At 31.3% G+C, this 23,241-nt stretch overlaps 3 protein-coding genes and 1 long non-coding RNA gene across 5 annotated transcripts; 3 read left to right on the top strand and 1 right to left on the bottom strand.

Annotated features, from left to right (window-relative positions):
• Positions 1 to 923: 923 nt before the first annotated feature.
• LOC114389438 lies at positions 924 to 3,710 on the top strand. The gene is made up of 2 exons (XR_003661771.1): positions 924 to 1,296; positions 3,329 to 3,710. It is a non-coding gene; the product is annotated as an uncharacterized LOC114389438 (long non-coding RNA).
• An 849-nt stretch (positions 3,711 to 4,559) lies between these two features.
• Positions 4,560 to 11,283, top strand: LOC114390216 (WPP domain-associated protein-like). The gene is made up of 6 exons (XM_028350917.1): positions 4,560 to 7,851; positions 7,955 to 8,081; positions 8,418 to 8,519; positions 8,663 to 8,743; positions 9,354 to 9,584; positions 11,152 to 11,283. Exons 1-5 carry the CDS (start codon positions 5,114 to 5,116, stop codon positions 9,399 to 9,401), a joined length of 3,096 nt encoding a protein of 1,031 aa, XP_028206718.1. The 5' UTR covers positions 4,560 to 5,113; the 3' UTR covers positions 9,402 to 9,584; positions 11,152 to 11,283.
• A 456-nt stretch (positions 11,284 to 11,739) lies between these two features.
• On the bottom strand, positions 11,740 to 15,782 carry LOC114389088 (tyrosine-specific transport protein-like). 2 transcript variants are annotated; one of them, XM_028349680.1, is made up of 8 exons: positions 15,593 to 15,782; positions 15,261 to 15,489; positions 14,526 to 14,916; positions 14,190 to 14,327; positions 13,948 to 14,107; positions 13,453 to 13,600; positions 13,217 to 13,333; positions 11,740 to 12,373 (listed from the first exon to the last, which is right to left on the bottom strand). In XM_028349680.1, the coding sequence occupies exons 1-8, from the start codon at positions 15,730 to 15,732 to the stop codon at positions 12,179 to 12,181; spliced, it is 1,518 nt and encodes a 505-aa protein (XP_028205481.1). In that variant the 5' UTR covers positions 15,733 to 15,782; the 3' UTR covers positions 11,740 to 12,178. The 2 variants fall into 2 exon arrangements, with proteins under 2 accessions (XP_028205481.1, XP_028205482.1); XM_028349681.1 differs by having other exon boundaries at positions 15,261 to 15,486; positions 15,593 to 15,781.
• A 2,589-nt stretch (positions 15,783 to 18,371) lies between these two features.
• On the top strand, positions 18,372 to 22,636 carry LOC114390393 (alpha-(1,4)-fucosyltransferase-like). Its single transcript, XM_028351117.1, has 3 exons — positions 18,372 to 18,956; positions 19,686 to 19,859; positions 21,960 to 22,636. Exons 1-3 carry the CDS (start codon positions 18,396 to 18,398, stop codon positions 22,524 to 22,526), a joined length of 1,302 nt encoding a protein of 433 aa, XP_028206918.1. The 5' UTR covers positions 18,372 to 18,395; the 3' UTR covers positions 22,527 to 22,636.
• The last annotated feature ends 605 nt before the right edge of the window (positions 22,637 to 23,241 follow it).

Below are 23,241 nucleotides of genomic sequence, written 5' to 3'. Positions count from 1 at the left end.
TGGGATTTGTTCAACTAAAGCTACTCCTTTTTTCTGTATAAGTATTGCGCCAAAAAAAATAATAATAAAGCTTTTGAAGCTTTGAATATCGATTAAAAAATGGTGGTATCTAGGTTTAACTATGTGATGGAGAAGACCAGAGATTGTTATTTCAAGAGAAAAAAATGTTTCGAAGTTATTGGAAATGACTAAGTTATTGGATGTTTGGAAGTTAGAAGACCAAAATTGAAATAAAAGATTAAAGAAAAAATAAAACAAATAAATTAAAAGTCCTAAGCACAAATTTTACTAATAAGTATATTATCAAATAGAAGGGTATATATTATCATATATAAATAAATATATTGTATTATATACAGTCAACACAAATAAAATATAATCAAAATAATAAAAAACTATTTTTATTAAATATTTTATTACAGTTACTTTCTATTATTTACATAAAGTAACAATGATGTTATTATTATTATTATTATTATTATTATTATTATTATTATTATTATTATTATTATTATTATTATTATTATTATTATTATTATTATTATTATTATTATTATTATTATTAAAAAATAATCCATCATGACCCTTCCCAAGAAGATATAGGTTTTTTCTCACAAACTCAATATTTATTGATAAATATCAACTGAGTTATATTCATTAGATTTATTATATTTACTATTAATAACACAAATTACATATTATATATTTATTGGAAGATAGAATAAAATATCTTTACACTTTTTTTTTTTTGCTTTCTTTCTAACCTGTATTTTTAGAACATTGTTTAAGGAATAAAATAAAAAATTATTATGTAACATGAAAAAGATCCTCAGGAATATAATTTTTTGTTTTCTAATAAAACATTTTCTTAATCATACTTAGGAAAATAATTAGCATTTATTTATTTTTCTTATCTCTCTAACTTTTGTAGTCTTCCAACCTCAACTCAAGCTCCGACTACTAGCAATATAGCATATAGAGAGAGAATCAAAATTATTCAAAACCCGAAATTTATCAACTACAATTGAGACATGCATCTATGGCCGACAAAGAATCTCCGAGATTCCTTCAAGCATTCATACCTCAAAAGGCTCGAATGGAACTACCAGAGAATGAAAGCGGAAAAGGACCAACAATCTTCAACGGAACAGAAACTTCTGGAGAACGAAAACCAGGATCAGAGCAACAACGGTGACGCACCCAACCTCCTTAATTGCGAAGCTGGCTCGGTCTCTTCCCTGTTCCAGGAACTGTTGTTGGTTCTCTCTTGCTGCTACTGCTGCTTTTGCTGTGGTGGTAAGTAACTAACTAACTAACTCACTCTCTAATAATTAATAACCCCTTTTGTTTCTTGGTTTAGTTTCTCATTATTTGATTTGTTTTGTTTGGATTTTTAATTGCTTGGAGGGGGATCGTTGTTTTGTTTCAATTGGGTTTGCGGATTGCTTGTGAAAAGTGTTGTTTTTTGTGGGAATTTTTATCTGGGGTAATAGGTATTGAAATTGATGGTTTAACGTTTTCTAGGTCTGGTGTGGTCGTTCTGGCTGAAATGGAATTGGTGAACTTTGATTAGGATGAAACTTAGATGCTGTTTCTTAGGTGATTTTGGTGGTGTTTTCTGATCAAAGTTAGAGTTTTAGCTTGGTAACTTATGTTGACCTTAAAATGCAAACCTTTATTACGAGGATTACTGAAGTGGAAGTGTGGAACTTCAATTCTGATTGGAAAATAGTACTAAAGCTCCTATGGAACTGCATCAAAGTTTTTTTCTCCTTTTGATTACTTGTCAAGTTTGTTTTAGTTTTAGTTTGAACATGCTATCTAGTATTGATTGAAATCTATTGGAAATCACTAAATTTTGTAATCTCACCTCTTATGTAATGAGTTTCACTCATGATTTTATCTTATCCAACTAATTTTAACAAATAATAGAGAATGGGTTAGAAAGAGTGTGTTGCTACCACTCTTCTTTTTTGGGTTATTGGTTTTGGAATCAACAAATGTATGGTTGTTCTAGCTATTAGGGAATCGGTCAGTATTGATTACACAAGGAAGTAGTTCTTGTGATTTTATTTTTTCTTGTTGGTTCTCCCTTGTATGATTGATTGAGCTGGAAGTTAGATAAGAAAAAGAGAAAAAAGGGATCGATTCATGGATTGCCAAAATTGAGTTGGAGGAAGGGATAACATCAACATGTGTTGTATTAATTCCAGTGATTAATATTCAAACAGTACTACTGTACTTTAGAAGCTTTTCTAGAAGATTTTATGGTCTTAAAAGCCAAATGACCGTTGTGGATTTTTGTTGGGAGAACTTTTAAAAATTTAAATATGCATAGACTTTGAAGAAAAAAAACCATTGAGAAGTTTCTTCCAGAGGATCAAAGAGACATTTCTTGCACTCTTTCATTGCCTTGTGTCCCCCTTTGTCCTACTTTTCTCTCCCTCACTCTCTTGTTTTAGTTCAATTGAAGATGCTTACAATCTGTGGATTCTGACTTTATCCCGCATAAGCTTCATTTTCACACTAGCTAGCTTATGTTTCACGCGGACACTGCAGTTTCATGATCTGTTGTTTTGCATGCAACTTTTTTCTTTTATTTCAGCCTTTGTTTTGAACACTTCAGCCTTTCTTTAAGAAGCTGCAACCTCTGTTTTGGAGTTTCACATTACTATTCTGTTTGGTCCTCTCACTTTCTTCGTTTTCTTTTCTTGGGAATTATATTTACCTCTTTTCTTGTCCTGGACCTAAGAAAAATTCACTTTCACGGCTTTATACTGATTTATGTTGTTTATGATTGAATTTAATATCAGTATTTTGTTTAGTTGATTTCAAAATTGAAATATTTTATTTTTTGTTTTTTGGGGATGGGAGTTCTTTACTAAGTACTCATTTACATGATGTCTCTAACTTTTCAGGAAGATCTGATCATCCCAGTATTATTTTGCTGTATGGGGTTGAATATTTATTACTAATTCAATTGTATATAAGGCTTCTAAACACTTGATTTATGATTATAATATCCATATGTGTGTGTTCTTCCTCTTTGCTACGGAAAGATAATGTATTGTTAATTTGTTCTATATAAAAAGACAACAAAATTGCCATTTCTTTTTAATTCCAATACGTACATTTTAGCTTTCCTACATCAAACTGCATTACCAATAGTTTTAATCTGGATAATCAGCATGGTTAATTTGCCATTTTGCTTTTCCTTTGCTTTTTGAGGAGGGGCATAGTAGTTTGTAGGAATGTCTAGTGCATTGAGTTTGCTTTTTTTATTTTGAAGCTCCCGTTGTCTCATCTTAACTGTGTTTTTCTCTTGAAGCTTGTGTTGATGAGAAATAAGGAGCTACATGGCAGTGCTTCTATTCTATCCTCGATGCTCTTGGTGAAAATTTGTGCATAGTACAGTGATCAAGTTTTGTACATCTGGTTATTGATTTTCTTATCATTATTTAGATTTTAACATTATTATACAATTATTCTGTTATGTGATTCGTAAAGGGTACTAACTAATAGACTGATTGATAGGATTTGGTTCCTCTTTATATTTTCTACAACAATGCCTTTTTTTTTCTTTCTAGTTTAGATTTATTTTCATGTTAAATGTCTTTTCATTGAAATGACATCAAGGATGAGCTCATAAACAATTTATAAACGACCTCATTGTTGATCAAATGGATAACGTTGTAAGGTACATTTTCATATGCTTCCAACTTGTGATTAAGGATTCTGAATAGGTTATTTTAAAGCATATATATGAGGGGTGGAAAAAATAACAAATCATGCTCTTCAGTTAATTCAAAACATAGCATAAAGCACACACTTGAGCTTCTCGCTAAACTATGCTCTTCCTTTGCTCACGTTCAAAACAAAAGGGTAATGGTAATGCTATGCTCATGAATCAATTTCTCATTTAAAATGTATTAAGTTTTGAAGTTTGTTTCTAAAACAAGCATTTTAAAACTAAAACAGTTAGATGTTTTCTCATTTTCTTCTTCTGTTTTCTTCAAATGCTCTTGTTCGGGAAGTCGATCAACATTATCATCTTTTAGGAGTGACCCTTTATTGGTATATTTTAGAAAATTGCGAACTGTTTTTCAAAATAAAATAGTAATCAAACAAAGCTTTTAAAATTTGAGTAACGTAGAATCACAAATGTTTTCCTTTCCCTGTCAATAATTGAAATAATTTCATTTTGTTTTACAAGATTCTCAGTATTTTCTTATTAACATTTATTAGTGTCTTTCTATTTACTTAAATACAAGTCGTTCCTTATTAAATTTATCTTTATCAACAACAGCACAAGAATCCTATTTTATAAAAGATATAATGTGCATTTTATTTGAGAACTATTTGTTAATAGGGCTGATCTGAATTATACGAATGATTTATTTATTTTTAAATAAATAGTGATCGTTTGTATTTGACAGAAAATAAGGTTGGTAAATATAAAAAATGTTGACCAATCAAAATCATTCATGTCTTTTGTGCAGTTGATCTTTGTTTCAGCATTTCCTTTTTACTTTCGTAAATCTTATTTACTACCATATTTTTTACAAATAGTATTCATCTAATTCACCATTAGTTTTATTTTTAACACATCTAAATATAATTTGAATATTTAATTAGAATATTTTAAAAATCACGTTACCTACAGGATTCTACGTGTATATATTTTTACCACAATTTCGGATACAAAAAATTAACTATATTTTTTCAAAAAAATGGTAGGAATTAAAAACATTGATAAAATTCTTTACGTTGTCTTGCACTATTAATTTACAATGCTTGAAGCTTTCGTGTGGCCAGGAAAATGAATAAATAAATACAAAGAGCCACATTAAATATTTCAAAGAACAAACATATAAAGCTCCTTAAAGAATGCCTAGAGACATGCTTATTGCTTACCACTAAAGTTCCTGAAAGGGTCAATTCTATCACCCGCTTCTAATGGAAATTTCAGATCAAACTTGCATTTTCTTTTACTTCCTTTCAGGTTCTGCATTTCAAACTTATTTGATGAATTTTCTGTAGATTTTAATGATCACTACCTCATTGTTGTAATAAAGTTGCAACTGGCTCTGTGTAGTGTGTTTTTCTTGGAGAAATGGATGGGATTTTTGAATGTATTGATGGAAGATTTGAAGTATCTTTAGCAGATTCTACAATGATGTGGATTGTGCACTATGCCATGAACAAAGCTCAAGAGAAGATGAAGGAGAAAACAGGAGTCATTGAACGGTTGAATGAGATATCAAAGTTCTATGAACTAGCAGTGATGCAACTTGAAGGTTGTCTAAGCATTGTTCATGCAGAGACTGAAAGCAGCTTTCTTGAGAGCAGCCATGAAGAGGTACTCAATGATTTGAGAGACATAAAAGATCGCCTTCAATGGCGTCTCAAGGAATCTGAATTAGCCATAGTAGAGAAGGACAAAGAGTTGGCACAGAGATTAGAAAATGAGTTGCAACTCAGGCATTCTTTAGAGCTGAAAGAAAGACAATTGGTTTCTTTGGGTGTTAGCCATGGGATTGAAATAAGTAATCTCAAAGCTGAGAATGATGAAACAACAAGAAATGAGCATGGTGTTGGTAATGGTGAAGGCGGTTTCTGTGAGTTGAGTACTAGTGAGAATCAGCAAAAGCTTGAGCCACAACATGACATGTCAAGTGAGGTACAAAATAATGGTATTGTTGGCAGGAAAAAGGTTGAAGAGATGGGTTCTGACATAGATATACTAAAGCAGACTATGGATCTTGCTTTTGGGAAGATGCAATCTGCCCTTTTCAGGTGTGAGATGAGGTCAAAAGAGAGGGAATGGAAGTTGACAATTGAAAAGGATGTAATGTCTATATCAATTGGAAGCTTCATGAGGGATTTCCAAGAGAACATTGAAGCAAAAGTGAAGAGGGATGAGAATCAGGTTGTCAAAGTTTGGAAGGACCATTGGCCGCGATTGATGAATGAGTTTACAAATTTGCAGCTTGAATTTGCCACTTTCCATGACACATATCCTGAGGATTCTGACTGTTCATCACTTTCTTCCCCATCAAAGCCTTCTTCACCGACAAAGCCTTCTTCACCAGAAGGAAGTCATGAAATGCCTAACAGGTTCTCTCAGAAGATGGAAGAGACAGATAAACCACCCGAAGAGGAAGAAAATGAGGATGGGAGCAGCAAATATGTTGCTAAGTTGATAAAGAATCATGAATCTATTATTCGCCGAAAGAGTGAAGAATTGAATTTGAGTAAGCATGGAATATCACAAGAAAGAAAGGCCTCATACGTGAGGAGAAGAAAGGAACTAAATCGTGTGAGAGAAAGAATCCATGTTGTCGTTGAAAAATTGGACAGTTTTATACGTCGCAATGCTAAACTTATCGAATCTCTTTTCAACCAAAGAGCTATTCATAATGCAGAACCGTTTTCAGGGAGAAAGTTATCAGAAGTAGATGAAATCCATACTATCAAGGATGTTGAAAGTCATAGAAGTGCTGAAAAACAGGTAAAAGGAGTCTGTGATGCTGAAAATGAAAAACAGAATGAATTAATAGGGATGTCACAAATAGAAAGAAAGGAATATAACACAACGCAAAATTTAATATTAGAAAATGTGTGTGGTTTTGTAAATGATCAGGTAGAAGAAATCAATAGTAAATCCTGCAATTTTGACTTGGAGAAGCAAATACAGGAGTGTGTATATAAATACTACTTAAGGGAAGTAATCAATGAGTGGAATGGAATCATTGAAAAACAAACAATTGAAAGGAAAATTAGAGATGAAATATATTTGATTGTCTTGTCTGAGGCAGTTATAGATATCCGTGCAAATCAAGAATTTGCCTTAATCAAGGGAAATGACGGTGAAGCTGAGGAAAGTTGTTTACAGTGCTTGACATGTAGTAACCAGGTAGATAAAATAAATAGTACCATAAATGACAATATATGCATGCTTGTCTTTAGGAAAACTGTTGATGAATTCAACAAAATGATGGCAGATTGCAATGCAGACTGTGTCATAAGAGAACATATACATCATATTGTCTTTGGTGAAACATTGAAAATTTTTGTCAATTATGCAAGTTTTGCTTCAAAGGAGCGAGAAAACAGGATTCAGAATGATTTTCTAGATCAGTTACAGTTTATAACCATAGAAAGTTTTCTGAAGGAGGATGTGTGTATGGTTGTATTTAAAGCTATGGTTATGGAATGGAAATTGGAACTAGATAACTATTATATGGAAAATTACATCAGAGAGAATATAAATCAAGTTTTCTTGGCTGAGACATTGAATGATGCCTTTCTCTTGTCCATGGAAGCCAAATCAATGGTTCAAGACAATACCATAGAAGATAGTTGCTCTACCTCTACTATGATGTTAAATCAAGTTCGGAAAGTTCATGGAGAAGAGAACTTGACAATTATATTGTTAGAGTCTCTACTTAGTTGTTTTGAAGCAGAGGAGAATCTGATGCTAAGTGCAAAGTGTGAGATCAAGGAACAATGCAGGGAACTTGACTTGGGTTCAGAACGTGGAGACCTACATGAGCACGAAATATTTGAAGATTTGATAACTGCGGAAGAACAGACATTCTCTTCACTGACCAGCAAGGTAGAAAATGTCTTGCAACAATTAGGTATAAGCAAGGCACTTCTTAGAGAGTTAGGCACCAACTTAGGGCACAGTTTACGTGACTCAGAAAGTTTTCATAATAAAAAATCTGCTAATGAAGAAGGTCAATTGAGGCTGTCTTCTTCTGCTTTCATGCCCCTTTTGAATCTTTTACTGACATTTGCTGAATTTGGGTCAATGATATGCCAGAAATTTGAGATGATGGCTGTGAGGTATTCCACCAGTCATTGTTCATCAATATTTTTCGTGTATGTACCATTTACCTGTTACCTTATGCTTCCTTCCCCTTACATTTTCCCAAAACTATGCATACAGGTTGGCAAAGATGAAATGTTGTTTGGATCCTGTTATTGAATTGGTTGGTTGCTTGAGAAGCAAACAGTCACTTTACCAGAAAGCCTTCTTTAAAAGGTGCCAGAATCTCCAAAAAGCCGAGGCTGAGGTCTGTAGCATAATCTCAAAGTCTGTACATTCATGAAATCTAAGGCTCCATTTGGTTTGAGAAATCACTTCCTGTATTCACTTTTAATTACAAAAATACCACTTTGTTTTCACTTTTTGTTTCCTATTTCAAAAGTTTGTATTGAAAACAATGAAAACATACTATTGAAAACAAGTAACAAAATGAAAACAAGGTGACATTTTTGTGATTAAAAGTGAAAACAAAAAATGTTTTCTCAGATCAAACTGCCCCTAATATTTATGGTTGGTCGTTTTATTGGAAATGCTAGTATTGTTGGAAACTACTCAAAACTAAAGTTTATCTCTTTAAATATAGGTTGATCTTCTAGGTGATCAAGTGGATTCACTTTTAACATTACTTGAGAAGATATATGTAACCCTTCATCAGCATGCACCAGCTTTGCAGCAGTACTTTGAGGTAAGAAGTTCACATTCTATTTGATTTTCTAGTTAAAACTATGTCCTGACCTCAAATCATTTTGAAATATCATTCTCTTGGTTTATATCTTAAATTTGGTGCACCATGATTCTTCAATTATTTTTTTTCTAAATCTTCAACAGGTCTATGAAATTTTGGAGTTAATAAAAAGAGAGCTGACTAGCGGAGCTGTTGAGGCTGCAAGTATTGTGACACAAACAAATGTATGCTAGCTGTATACCTGTTGAATATTCATTTCTATTTCTGTTTGAAAAGCACAGAAAAATTGTGTCCTCCATCAGAAAGTCCACAAGAAAATAAGAGCTCTTCCAATTTGCTTAAACAGTCATTGATCTGAAATGTAAAATTGCAAGTCAAGTTAGAATATGAAGTCAGGTTAGATGACGAGTCTAATATCCCATTTTTTTTGTAAATAAATTAAAAAGGTTTTATTTAAAAATAAATGTAGTTTTAGAAAAATGTTGAGATTTTTATAATTAAATAAATAAGGATAAATGATGTTATTAATTAAAATAATGGTTTGAAGGAAAAAAAAAAGATATTTAATTTATTCATTTGATAGGAAATAAAATAGAGTATTTATTTATAAAATAATAAACAAAAAAATAAAGTAAATAATAGGTTGTGAGTATCCTACCAAGTTCGGAACTCATTTCTGAACATGCTCACCGTGGGGAAAAACATGTCAGAGCCGAGAGAAATACACTTTGTATCGTAGCTTTTTCTTTTCTCGCAGAAACCCACAACGGTCTCAGTAAAACTATGATCACAGACTCTTAAATCATTGGATTGTTGTGAAATTTTGATATGTAGTTCCCGACTCATTTACGCACATCTTCACTGTTGGAATTTGCAAACTAATGTCTATGGAGGGAGAAATACTCATCGCACGTAGATAGTGGAATGGAAGCTTCAATCTCTTCTCCTTCTCTCCAACGCTTGGAAATCCTATCAGAACAATAAGAGGAAAAGCTTGAAGAATCTCAGGAAACCACTAGAGATGTCGCTATCGCTGTCACAATACACACGTGAGCCCGCTTAGAGGTAAGGGATGAGTTATTCACAATTGGGGGTAGTGAGAACATGTGTAGGGATCCTTAGAGTATCAATTGGAATGAGTTTTTGGGGTGTTTCTGCAAATTTTGATTCTATTTTTATAATTATAACTGTGAATTATATATGTTTGATGAATCAATTGATGTCCCAATAAGAAATTGCTATGGAATTGATGTGTTCTTGTACTGAATGTGAACCCTAAAAAATATTAAGTTCTTTTTATTCACGTGAATTATACTCTAAATAATATTATTTTAATCACTTATTTTATACAAATTATTATCTTGTTCTATATTTTTCCACGATGATAATCAACATGTTATGTGTGTGTGTGTGTGTGTGTGTGTGTGTATATATATATATATATATATTGTAATACTAAAATAATAAATTAAAGAAAATATGTGTGTATGTGAGCTATGAATTATATAATAACCCGATCAGTGTTTATCTTGAAAAAAATGTTGATGCGTAGTGTTAAAGGAAAAATGTAGGTTTCCTAATTAGGAATCAGTATTAAATTGTAGCGCAATGTGTAAAACGTGTTTGAAACACGTGTGATGTCGTGGATATTGTATAATTCATGAGCAGTGTCTGCTTATAATATTATTGTTGAAATCGAGTATAAGTACAAAGTTAAACATGTGTTAATTTGTGAGATACATGTAAACTTGTGATGGTGGATTGTGACATTATGAGATGTTAAATTGTGGGCATGATATTTGGTTGTGAATAAGTGTGTGTGTTTTTAACACTTATGCAACGATAATTGTGTTGTGAGCTGTGAATTATACAATAATTCGACCAGTGTTTATATTGAGAAAAATGTTTATGCGCAGTGTTAAAGAAAAGGTGTAGGTTCCTAGTTAGGAACCAGTGTTAAATTGCAGCACAATGTGTTAAATGTGTTTGAAACACGAATGTGAGGTCATGAGTATTGTATAATTTATGAGCAGTGTCTGCTTGCAAAAATTGTTTCAGTGGTTGGACCTGAATCAGGAAGATGAGGACCTAACGGATTCTTTAGAGTCTAGGCCTTAGGGGTAAAGACACTTGGTTTGAATGCTCTTGTAAGCCTATGTTGATCTCATATTGTTGGAGCATTCTCGCAAAACAAAGTGACTCTGACTAGTCACCTTACGATTTTACTTAGTGAGAGTGACCTGACATACCCATTGTGTGGTGTGTCTTGTTATGTACTCCTAAGCGCCTCAGGATAGTTTTTCACTTACATAATACCACATTGCATGTAGTCTTGAGTCTTAGTATAATTGTTGCATAACGTTTGCTAATTATTTATTATAAAATTGATTAATGTTATTGCGTCTTGACTCGAGTGTGTGATTCATGTGTAATGAGATTAGTGATTGAAAAATGAATTTTAAAGATAAAGTGGTGAAGTGATGTGAGTTGTATTAGGCTGAGTTATGTTATAAATATTTCCATAATTTATTTTGATTACGTCTTGTTATTTTTTTTTTTGTGATAACTCACTCTGTGTGCTATTTGTATTTGGATCTTGTGATGATCTCGAACCTTGTGTTCGTGGGAGCAGATGACTAGGTGAATGACTTTATGGATGACTTTAAAGAACCTCGTGTCAGAGAACGTTGAGACACAATGCTCTAATAGGATGTGATATTGAGGATTAGTTTTTATTTTAATTGCATAATATTATTTTATTTTACCTCACTGATTAAACAAAATATTTTTTGTAAACTTTGACGGCCTTATTTTGAGCCAAATATGTTTTTAATAAGTCTTATTTGGTAATAGTGAAATGAATGTGAACCTTTTAATCATGTGAATTTGTTGATCAATGTTTTTATATGTTTTATTTATTTATATGTATATCGAGGTAGAAGGTATCACAAAGAGAATATAAATTAAGAGCAAGAAAGATAGTTTCAGTTGGCAGGTAGTGGTTGTTTTTTGTGTAAGGACTGCCTTCGATCACCTAATTCATCTTATAATATGAGAATGAAATGTATGTAACTGCAGAAGCATTTTTCACATACAACTTGTGTTATATATATCATAGGACAAAATATATCATTTGTGGTCAGATTCAAAACTGGCTTTGGAGCTTATCCAGACCAACATTGATATCTTTCACCCTCTCGCTAATCTTTGATCAGACAAATTCAACAAATGCTGGCTTTTAATTGGAACGCTTGCTTTAAACACTTTTTACGTGAAGCTAATGCATGTGCTGACTGGCTTGCAAAACAACATGGAGCAATCCATGCAATAGCCCCCCTAAATTTGTAATAATGTCTATTACTAATGGTTATTAAAATGCAGTTTATGTACATCCCGAAGAAAACGGACATGAATCAATGACCGAACCAAATATTTGAATAAGGCTTCAAGCTTAGCAGCCTTTGCTGCTAAGTCAAATGTAATGAGCAAATTCTATATTGCTTCATAAATTCTTCAGCACCAAACTTTTGGCATGCACCATGACAAATCTCCCTTTCCTTCAAATTCAGCACACATGATTCTATTCCGAAGCAAGCGGCATGAGGAGGAAAACCTTGTACAGAGAATTTTGGTAAATGTTTAAACAGGAAAAAAGGTATTTATGAGTGCAGAGCTGGTATATCTTGCAGGATTTGCTCCACCACAATGCCACAAGCAAATAGTTCAGCCACAACAAGTGCAACATTTGCATTTAATAATTCCTTTCGACCATAAAGCTCGGGTTCCCTCTTGTGCATTGCCCATGCCATTGCTGGAGGAAGCACTCCATAGAGCACTGTCATGCAATAGCCCCCCTAAATTTGTTCAAAATAAAGGATCAACCATTTCACCATAAAAACCAGAATTTGTTGCATGTGATTTAAAGGAACATCTACTTGATTTAAAGCATTAACCATTTAATTTGAGAAAACGTTTTCTATCTTCATTTTTATTATTCGTAGGAATCAGGCGGTAGTGTTAGACTCCTTCTCTTTTCTATATTAATTTTTAGATTAAAATATGTTTTCAATTTTTAATAAATATTTAATTTTGTATTTTTTATGATAATTTTTTCTTTTGCATTGAATCCTTAATAAAATAATAATTTTATTTTTAGTTCTTAATATTTTTTTAATTATGATAAATTAATAAATTTTGTGTTTGTTTTCTTGATAATTCTTTATTTATTATTAATTTTTCTCAAATAGACTAATAACAAATCAAAATTTTATCAAAGAACAAATACAAAATTGGTTATTTTACTTGGGATTACAAAAATGTCAATGATGAAAAATAAAATTTTTATTTTTACATGGAACAAAAACAAAAAAAATATATATTAGAAAATAAATACAAAATTCGGATATTCATTAAAATTCACAAACATTTTAGTTTAACTTTTAATTACAAAAATGTTACCTTATTTTCATTTTATTTCTTGTTTTAAAAAATTTATATAGAAAACAGTAAAAATAGAATATAAAGATAGAAAACACTCTATTTCCTATACAAACTTTTGAAAATAGAAAACAAAACGAAAATAAGGTGTCATTTTTCTAATCAAAAGTAAAAAAAATAATGTTTTCTCTACCCAAACTAGCAGAATCTTCCACTGCCACACAAAGAAAAAAAAAAAAAAAAACTATTTCTCAGCTTACAGCAATATCTGTGGCAGCAGAGAATGCATCCGGAAATGTTGTTGAGACAAAGAGAGAGGGAGCAACTACCATTGTTGCAGCTATGACATTTATTTTATTCCTGCCCCACCAATTTTCCTGTCCAAAGAACTTTCTTCATTAAAACATAGCATGATTCTTTATTGACTGTGTTATAGGCAAAAAATGTAACAAATTGCAATTAATAAAGATATTAAAAGTACATAATTTACTTTTACCTTTTTAGTGGGAAGGGAATGCCAGGTTCCATTTTTAAGTTGCTCCTTGAAGAACTCTGAGAAGGCTAGGAGGGTGCCAATAAGTGATGTACCTACTGCCAAAAGTGAGAAGGCAGCAACCATAATAGAAACACCATTCCATCTCAACCTAAAAAATTGACATTTATGAATTTTAGTTGTTTGAGGTTGAAATTTAACAGTCTAAATATTTGAGACATAATTGTGGAAAGCTCTATTTCTTGTGATAGGTGGAGATTAAGTAAAAAAATAAATATATGGTGTACTCCTTGATTCATGATAATGGATAAGCTTGCATCAATACTTTCATATTCATAATATATTAAAAGTCTAATTGCATCTTGCAATCTATGTAACCAACCTCACCTGGTGGGATAAAACTTTTGTTGAATGATTTTTACACTAGGTTTCTTAAAATACTTTATGGTTAATTATCAACGCAAATGCCCCCAAATTGTTCTGCAGGAGCAGAATTACCTATATAACAACTGAACCGGATCAACCACTTGTTCTGCTTCAGCTGCAAGACCAAGTGCAACTGCATCCCAGACAAGCACTGCCACCAGTGGCACAAGAGCACCAAGAAAAACAGAAGTTTTTATACGACGAATGTCACCTTCCAAATAAGAGCATATAACTGCAAGGTTTTAAAAGCAAAATGTTTTAGCAAAACTACTAGTTTCAAAATATATGTAACATTAGAATTTTCTCATTCTTACATGGTGTTAGATCATGAAACACTAGGGAAAAAATAATCACAGGTATTGTTGGTGGAATTTTTGTCCAGTCACTAATGCCCCCAACTCCTGACCATCCCCCAAATACAACAGCTAGCACCTCAATAGCCAACAATAAACCTGCTTACAAGAAGCTACTCATTGTTATGCAGTCAAAATGTTACTCATCACAAAATTCTAGATTGAAATACAGCCAGATAAACCATAATAAGAAAAAACACAAAATAATTCAATATTTGTAAAACTATGCTCAAGTTTGCACAGTGGCAATAATAAGTTACAAAGCATGAATAGCTTAAAAATCAAAACTTTATGCACCAATCATGGAAGCAGTTAGATACTGGTTGACTCGATCAGTGGCGCGAGTTCCCCAAATTGAGACAAGCATTGTAAAGAGAGCAGTGAATAGAGAGCCTGAAACTGGTGCTGGGAGATTGATGAGTTGGAAAAGGATCTCCCCAGATTTGGAACTATATGCAACCATGGAACTATATCCCAAGAAAACATAGGCAATAGTAGCTATTGTTCCACCCCAGTCCCCAAGTGTTTCTTGGGCCATGGTTCTGATAGAAATGACATCCAACTCATTGTCTTCCTGTTTCTTTCCTTTGTTCCTCATCAAAGCCACATTAATTTCAACCAGCAAAAATGCTTCAATGAGAAGAAAAATCCAACACACTATCACTGATATAGAACTTGGTATAATTCCCTGCAATTGTACATAAATGTTCTGGACATGTCAGCATGAAAAAGACAAACACTTTCGACTATTTTTTCTTAAGTAAAATATGTTTCTGTTCCCACCAAATCTCTCGAAATTCAGTTTTAGTCTGTATAAAAATTTAATACATGTTCAGTCCTATATTTTAACAGAAACACACGATTTTAGTCACCAATGAGGGACTAAAACCATACCAATTTTGAAAAAATGTTGGGACTACGCATTTATTAAATTTTTATAGGGATTAAAACCAAATTTCAAGATATTTGAGGGGAAAAAATATTTTTATCCTTTTTTTTTTTCATTTTTTCAGCTCAGAGAAAAGGGAGTACAGCAGGGAAGGCTTTCTCTGGAAGTGCAAGAATTCCAGTACCAATACTAGTACCAATGATAAGAGCAACTGCACCAGCAACAGTACCCTCTTTCTTCTCAGCTACTTTGCTAGTTCTCTTGCTCAATCCAGTGGAGAATTTCTGGGCCTTTCTAGCAAAATGCTTCCTTCTAATCACTGGCTTTTGCTGTTGCCAGTGGAGATAGCACAAACAGCTATTATAGCTTCTGCTGGGAGGAGTTGGAACTCATCATATAAGATGCAGAGAGAGAAGAGCAAATACACTTCTACAAGGCAATATTAGAGAATGAATCATGGTAAATCATGTCATACTTGCGCATTTTAAACTCAGTTGTTGTTGTTGTTGTGTTCCTGTGTAGATTTCTTGCCCATGATGGATTTACTTTTGCATTTCTCTGGATTTTGAGACGCAAATGTAAAGAGGGAGATGAAGTAATGCATCTTGAATCCATGAGAGAAAGTGCAAATGGCTAAGGTGAATCAATTGTATGGTGTCCAAATATCTTGTAAAATGGTCCCTACGCTATATTGAAAACAGTCGAGTGTTTTTTTCCCTAATAATAAAAACATATTATTTTGGTTGCCAACAGGTCTCCTCCTTCATATTTATTCTTATTTAAGGCATGATTAGACCCTAAATATAAATATTTCTTTCAATGAAAAATCGAGTATTAAGAATATATCTTTCAATGAAAATTCGAGCATTCATTATGAGGGGCTGTGAAGCTACTCAATTTGATGATCTAATTCAAGTGTACCAAAAATGAAAATTTGTTAGATGAACTATATGATTCAAGCTCAACACATTTTTTTTTTTATTTGATATGATGATTTCGTGAGAGATCTGAATTTTCATTATTACCTACGTGTGATCTTTGACGATATTTTTTTTTAACATTTAATAAAAATATTATTAAATTTTTTTGATAACATTTAAAAAATATAGTCAAATTACGAATAAATGTTATTAATTTATTTTTATGACATTTTAGACTTTAACAACATGGATTATATATAATATTTAATAAAATATCAAAAAAAATTAATAATATTTATTTATAATTTAACAATATTTTTTAATTAGTGTTAGACACAAAAATATTATTAAAGGTCATATATATATATATATATATATATATATATATATATATATTACCTGTATTTTCATTACCTTGTGATCTTGTTGTTACTACTCTTTCATTTATTTTATTTTTTGTTCCATCTTACCCATGACTAAATTGCTCACCTTTATCTCATTTTGATATAATTCTAGGTGTAGATCGATTATCCTCCGATCATGCCCTTTTGAACTGTTATGATAAATCTTTAGTATTTAGTTAAATTTCCAATGTCAGTGAGCTACCCATGGTTTATGAATCTCTTGAATGTGCATCTTTGATTTTAAGTCGAGTAAATGTAGCTTGGATAAAAGAACTTTAGTAGAGTTGTGAGAGTAAGTATGTACCCAGATATTCTCACACTCAAGACTCTGTTAAAAACCTTTCCTCTATGCATTAAACTTCCGGTGTGCCTTTGCCCCAACAATTCTAATTTCTTCTTGAATAACAAAACCATTTAATGTTGACCTTCAAGAAATGGTTAAACAATAATGCAAAAGGGTACCGGTTTTATATATTTGCTTTGATCTTGGTAGATTAAACTCACCATTTGAGAGTGAAACTACATGGTTTAGGTACCCAAATCGTGATTTGAACTTGTAAAAAGTGTCAACTTTGCAACTGCATAACTCCTTGCACGGATTGTTTTAAAACATGACTTTTTCCTATACTTTTATATTGACAAAGTCTAAATCTCTCCAAAAACCAAAATCATCTAACTTTTGTAGCTTAATTTGGACCTTTCGATCATTTTGATAAAAAACTAGTTCATTTTAAAGTTTAATAACTCAATTTGCCGGTAATAAATTTGAGTGGAACTAATGTGTTGCATTTCGTAGCATATTTCGCATGGAGTTCTTAGTTGTTTTACATGCATTTTGTTAATTAGGATTGATTGATCTACTCTTATTTTCTTAATTTTGTCACTCAGGACTTTCAAGGAATTGTCACTTGGGACTTTTGTATAATATTAATGAGCTTTTAAGAAATAATTGGGATAAAATTAAAATTTAAAATATCTATTTATAAAATCTACTCCAACATCTACCACGCTGACCCTAATGGGTTAAATGCATAAAATTAAATGTAGTTAACATATGTTTATTAATATATAAAATTGTTAATGTTAAATTATTAAGATAAGGTTAAAATTAATTTTGACTGGAATATTTTTTTTTTTAATTTGAGACTTAAACACATTTAAAGTTCACCGTTCATCCTCATCAATATATTTTATGAGGATCTCATCAATATATTTTATGGGGATCAAACTCAAGTCATCTCTCACTAACTAAGTTACACCATTGAGTTGATTGGAATAGGTATTTTACCTTCAAATTGATTCTAAAAACCCTAAAATTCTTGTTTTATATTCGTTTTTACGTATTAAACCTTTGAAAGGTTATGATAATTAATTTAAATAAAAAAACTATTGCTAAACAAATTAAAGCATTCATTACCATTACAAGTATCATACGTCAGAAATAAACGGAAAGCAAATCAAGACAGAAAATGTGTATCGGTTTTCCTAGTTGATATTTGTTTGGTAGTAGTGTTTGTAGGTTTTTGTTGATGCTAAGTTGTCTCCAACTCACTAATTGTCCAACTCAAGCATGCACGCAAGGAAGGTGTCACACTTTAAAGTGGACACATGTTTCAATTTCTCAAGGCCAAGCATGCCTCAACCGAACATATATGAACTATTTCACTGGGTGAAGGAACTATAAACCCTCCAAAAATATCCACTATAATGAAGACAAAAATGTTGTTGTATTTGAATTGGTTCCAACCCATAGTAGAAGAATGACGTTCTCAGATTTTTACACTATCCCTATCACTCGTTACTTTCCTCCCTTTAAGGGTAAAAAGAGGAGAAATCTCATTTCATTTTTTTTATTTCATACTATAAAAAGAAGAATTTGGAGTACGTGTAAACAATAATTGATGGCGTGGAACTATCATTATTGTATCGTATAATTTAAGATATTCTCTTGTATATGTTATTAGTGTTGTCTACCATTCATTTCACATTTTTCACTTTGCACTCCGAAGAGAGGATGAGAGTTCCCAATTGTTCATCATTCTTCACTCTACCCCTACGTCATTTCATTACCTTAGCAAACACATTGGGTTTCATTCTCTTGATCTTGTTCATATCTGGGATCATTGAGTTCCCCTCTTTTTCTTTATTATCACAATTCTCAACCCAACCAATCAAAGACCAATCAAAGGCTTTCACCGACGTGGTTGGTGCATTCAAAAAGTGGGACTCCGAAGTGGGGTGTGCCCGATTCAAGAAAGAGATAAACCAACAAAGAAATGGTTCAAATTATGGTTTTTCTACTTCTTTGCAAGATCAATTTGGTGGCCAATTGGAATGTGGGGTGCTGAAAATGAAACATGTGAGCATCTTGGTGAAAGGGTGGACATGGATTCCTGACAATTTAAATAACATGTACATTTGCCCATGTGGATTGAGTTGCTTGTGGACAAAATCACTGGTTCTTGCTGACAACCCTGATGCCTTCTTGTTTGAAACGACTAAACCTCCGGCACAAGTAACAATTTTTTTGGGTTATGATGTTTACACTTATTGTTTTTTATTATGTGTTGTGTGGATGATAAAGTTTAGCTATATATTTTATGTTATTAAGTGAATTATATACGGGTCTAGATCGATCTCATGCATTCAATAAAATAGAATTTGCATATAATTTATTGAACATATAATAAATAGTGTGTTAAAAGTTGTGATTTTATATTATTTAATATGTGCAATTTTAATTGTAACATTACAGGTTTCTTTTTTTTTTAACCAAGAATGAGAATTTACATAGCAAATGCATGTGATTGAAAAACAAGTAAGAATTTACACTTATACGTGTCCTTTTTTAAATTTCTCTTAGGAAGGCACAAATTAATATTCCTCTTTGCATCTTGGCAATACATCAGAACTAGTTTATTTTAAATGAGCTTACTGTTGGACAATCATACTGTCTCTTCTTGTTACTCACACTGAATTTTTTTGTTTTATTTAGATTAATAACAGTTATTAATAAATTGAATGTAGAAATGTTACAATTGTCATAGTAATAATTGCTTGCTCATGTTTAGTATGAAATGTTTGATTTGCAAGGGTTGTTTGTTTGAAACTTTGTTGAACTTTGAGCATCCACAATTGTGTTAAATAAATTTGTTGCCAATGACTTAAGAAACTTAGTTTATCAAAAATGAATTTCATTTCCTATAAGAATTGACTTAGTTGTTTCTTGTTCTTTTGAATTTAGAGAAGCATTGGACAACCACTTCGTGTATACATGGACCTTGAACCTAAAAGAAAGCGATCAGGTCGTGAAGAAATATTTATTAGTTATCATGCTAAAGATGATTTGCAATCAACCTATGCCAGTTCCCTATTCCATAATGGTCGAAATTACCATATTTCTTCCCATAAGAACAATGTAAGTAGTTTTTAATTTTGTATTTTTGTATGACCAATTGCTTGTTAAAATTGAAATACCAAACTAAAAGTTAAAAAAAAAATTGCATTAAATTCTCACTATATGTTTTATATACTCTATTACAAAATCCACTAGGTTGCCTTAGTGGTAGGAGATTAGGATAGGTGCATAAGGACTTGTATTCAATTTTCATTGCCACCATTGTACACACAAAAGATACTTGATTGCAAGAATTTATTCATAAATGTAAGAATTGTTTGGTTTGAAAAAATATTTTTTATTTTCAATTTTTTATATTTTCATTGTTTTATATACATTTGTTTAAGAATAGGAAATAAAGTGGCGATAATTTGACATTTTTATAATTAAAGAAGAAGAAGAAAATGTTTTCTCAAACCATATAACCCTAAGCTTTTTTGTTCCCTTTCTTATTCTTTGAATGTTTTTCTTCTTGTTCTTTTTCTTCTTGAGTGCCAAATTCATTGATTAGTATTGCATAAAAATGAATGCAAAATTATTCTTTGCATATATCTCTTATTTTAAAGGGATTGAAATCACTTATCTTGAACTTTGTCTTTTTCTCTATCCTATCAATGGCATTAACTCAATTAATAAAAGTTCACGTCATCTCTTCATAGTTTGGAAACGTTTTGGTGTGTATTTGGAATCATTAAGTAACGTGGATCACATACTCTCTTTTCACTTCACAGACCTAAAATACACAGAATTAAGTCTTCATAACTTTCGGTTTACATGCATCAAGTGATACCCGAAATACTACAAAACACACTATTAATGTTACACTCAATCGCTCCCTTTTCTATGTAATGGATCCCTCCTTTTTTTAAGGTTAAAAGGCCTTTATCCCTGCGAAATTAACGTTGGACGTTTTCCAATACAGTGTAAGATATTAGCCTGGCCTCAAAACAAAGTTTGTGATATGGTGAGAGACAAAGCTTGAGTGTAGAGATTACATGTTTTTTTTTTTAATTGAGTTGTGTGATTTGATTGATGGGACAGAAAGAGAGATAGAATTTGGGAATCTGTAATTTGAATTCATGTAAAGAAAATTATAGAGCCTTTGGTTTAGGAAAGAAAAAAAAAAGCAAAGTGGAAATGTTTTGATAGGTTGTTTGATGAAAAAAGGTAAAAGCAAAGAAAATTAAATATGCAACTAAAACACCAAAAATACACCTTATAGGAAGAAAAAAAGTATTCAAAAGTAAGAATATTTTAAATATTTATTAAAACATTTCATCTCCTCCTTTCTTTCCGTTTCAAAGAGTTTGCAAAATTCACGAGTCCTGCCTACGTTATATATATATATATATATATAAAAGAAATAAATGATAGTATGTTTTTTGTTTTAAAATATAGAAAACATATAATTGTTGATTTTCTTTTATACCCTTTATTTATTATAAAAAAATTATTGAGTTATTAAGAATATAACTCATACTCATTAATTAAAAGAAATATTCTTTAAATTATGAGTAATTTCACTATATCTAACCACCACTTAAATTAATTAATTAATTTTATGAGTACTTTTAGAATAAAATTTAAATTTATGATAATATTAATTAAAATAAACTATTTTAATTATTTTTATTAATGTTGAAGAATTAGATATTTATTTCTTATATATATAAATATAATTATATATATAAAAATGAAAGTAATATATACTAAGACATTTTCTTTTACAAACATAGTGTACGTAGAAGTGAAATTTGTGGTTTAGCATTAGTTCTAACTCAAATAGACATCGAAACTTGTGGTATGACAATAGATGATTAGGATAATAATTAATGGATTATATGTTTAAAGGTGTCATCATAATTATTATATGTAAATATTAAAATAAACTAATATATGTTATGTAACTGATAAAATATTATTTTTGTACAACATTACAGTTCCCGTCAAAGTTAGATGGATGTTAAAGGATTTTCAAGAGATTAGTTAAGAAAAATAATTTAACAAGATTTGGGTTACTAATCTGTTTACAGTGTTGGCGTGTGCTTTATGTATGAACTAATCAATATTTCAAAAGAAAAGGTTTGTAAAACTTTCATTAATTTTGTTCATCATTTCTAGGTCCCACTTGTTTATTGGTCTTCTTTCCCTTGTACAACTCAAAGGAACAAACTTGCCCACAAAATCCTTAGTTTATTGCCTCACCATTCACTTGGCAAATGCCTAAATAATGTTGGAGGAAAAAATAAGGCACCACGTTTATATCCTGAATGTGTAGATAATGCTGCAAAACTTACCAAATGGTGGAATCATTTACACTGTGTGATGTCTCACTACAAGTTTGTCCTTGTAATTGAGGGCACTTGGACTGAGAGTTATATTACAGAAAAGATATTTTATGCCTTAGACTCTGGTGCAATTCCAATCTATTTTGGTGCTCCAAATATCATGGATTTTGTCCCTCCTCATTCAATAATAGAAGGGGTGAAATTCAAGTCAATGGAAGAATTGGCTTCGTATGTGAAGGCCATAGCAGATGATCCAATAGCCTATGGAGAATTCCATGCATGGAGAAGATGTGGTGTGTTGGGTAACTATGCAAAAACTAGAGCACTGAGCCTTGACACCTTACCTTGTCGGTTATGTCATGCTATTAGCAAAAAAGGGGGAAGAAATGCAGATGCCTAGTTTTAGATACATATTAATGTTTAAAGATAATTTATTTATTTGTAATGATGGGAGGAACTATACTTGATAACTATATTGATTAGTTCATAAAAACATAATATGTTTAGATATATATTTGATTTTGCTTAATAACTCCTTTGTCATCACAATTATGGTTTTTACGTATAACTATATATTCCTATGTTTAGTTCAAATTAAAAAGATGTGAAATGGTAAATGTATTATTTTAGTTAGTCATGCACATACAAATCAAAATCGCGTCTCAATTAAAAGGGATCACTATTTCAAGAAACTATGATGACTCACTTTAAAGACATAAGACTCTAAATTGAATATTTTAAAACTTAAAAAATCAAATTAAATATAATTTAAGACATAAAGGACTAAAATTATATTTTAATCATTTTTAACTTTTCAACTCAATTTCTAATTTATAGGCTTTAAGCTAACTTATGAGTTAGTCTTAGTAAACACTTCATTAGATGCTAATGAGGAGGGCCACTCTAAAATGTCTATTCAACAAGAATTTGTCACCACATAACTTATGTCATGATCAGTTAATTCAAATATTTAATAAGCTTACTATGTTTGACATAACATTTTTCTTTTTTTCATCTTAAAAACTACTCCAAAATTAAAGTTAATAATAATACCTTGAGATAAAAAATAAAAAATAAAAAAAAGAAGTTAAAACTATTGGATAATTTTATGATTC

This window comes from Glycine soja, chromosome 16 (assembly GCF_004193775.1).
Source record: "Glycine soja cultivar W05 chromosome 16, ASM419377v2, whole genome shotgun sequence".
Lineage (NCBI taxonomy): Eukaryota > Viridiplantae > Streptophyta > Magnoliopsida > Fabales > Fabaceae > Glycine > Glycine soja.
The sequence above is the reverse complement of the archived record's forward strand: the minus strand, read 5'-3'. Positions and strand labels throughout refer to the sequence as shown.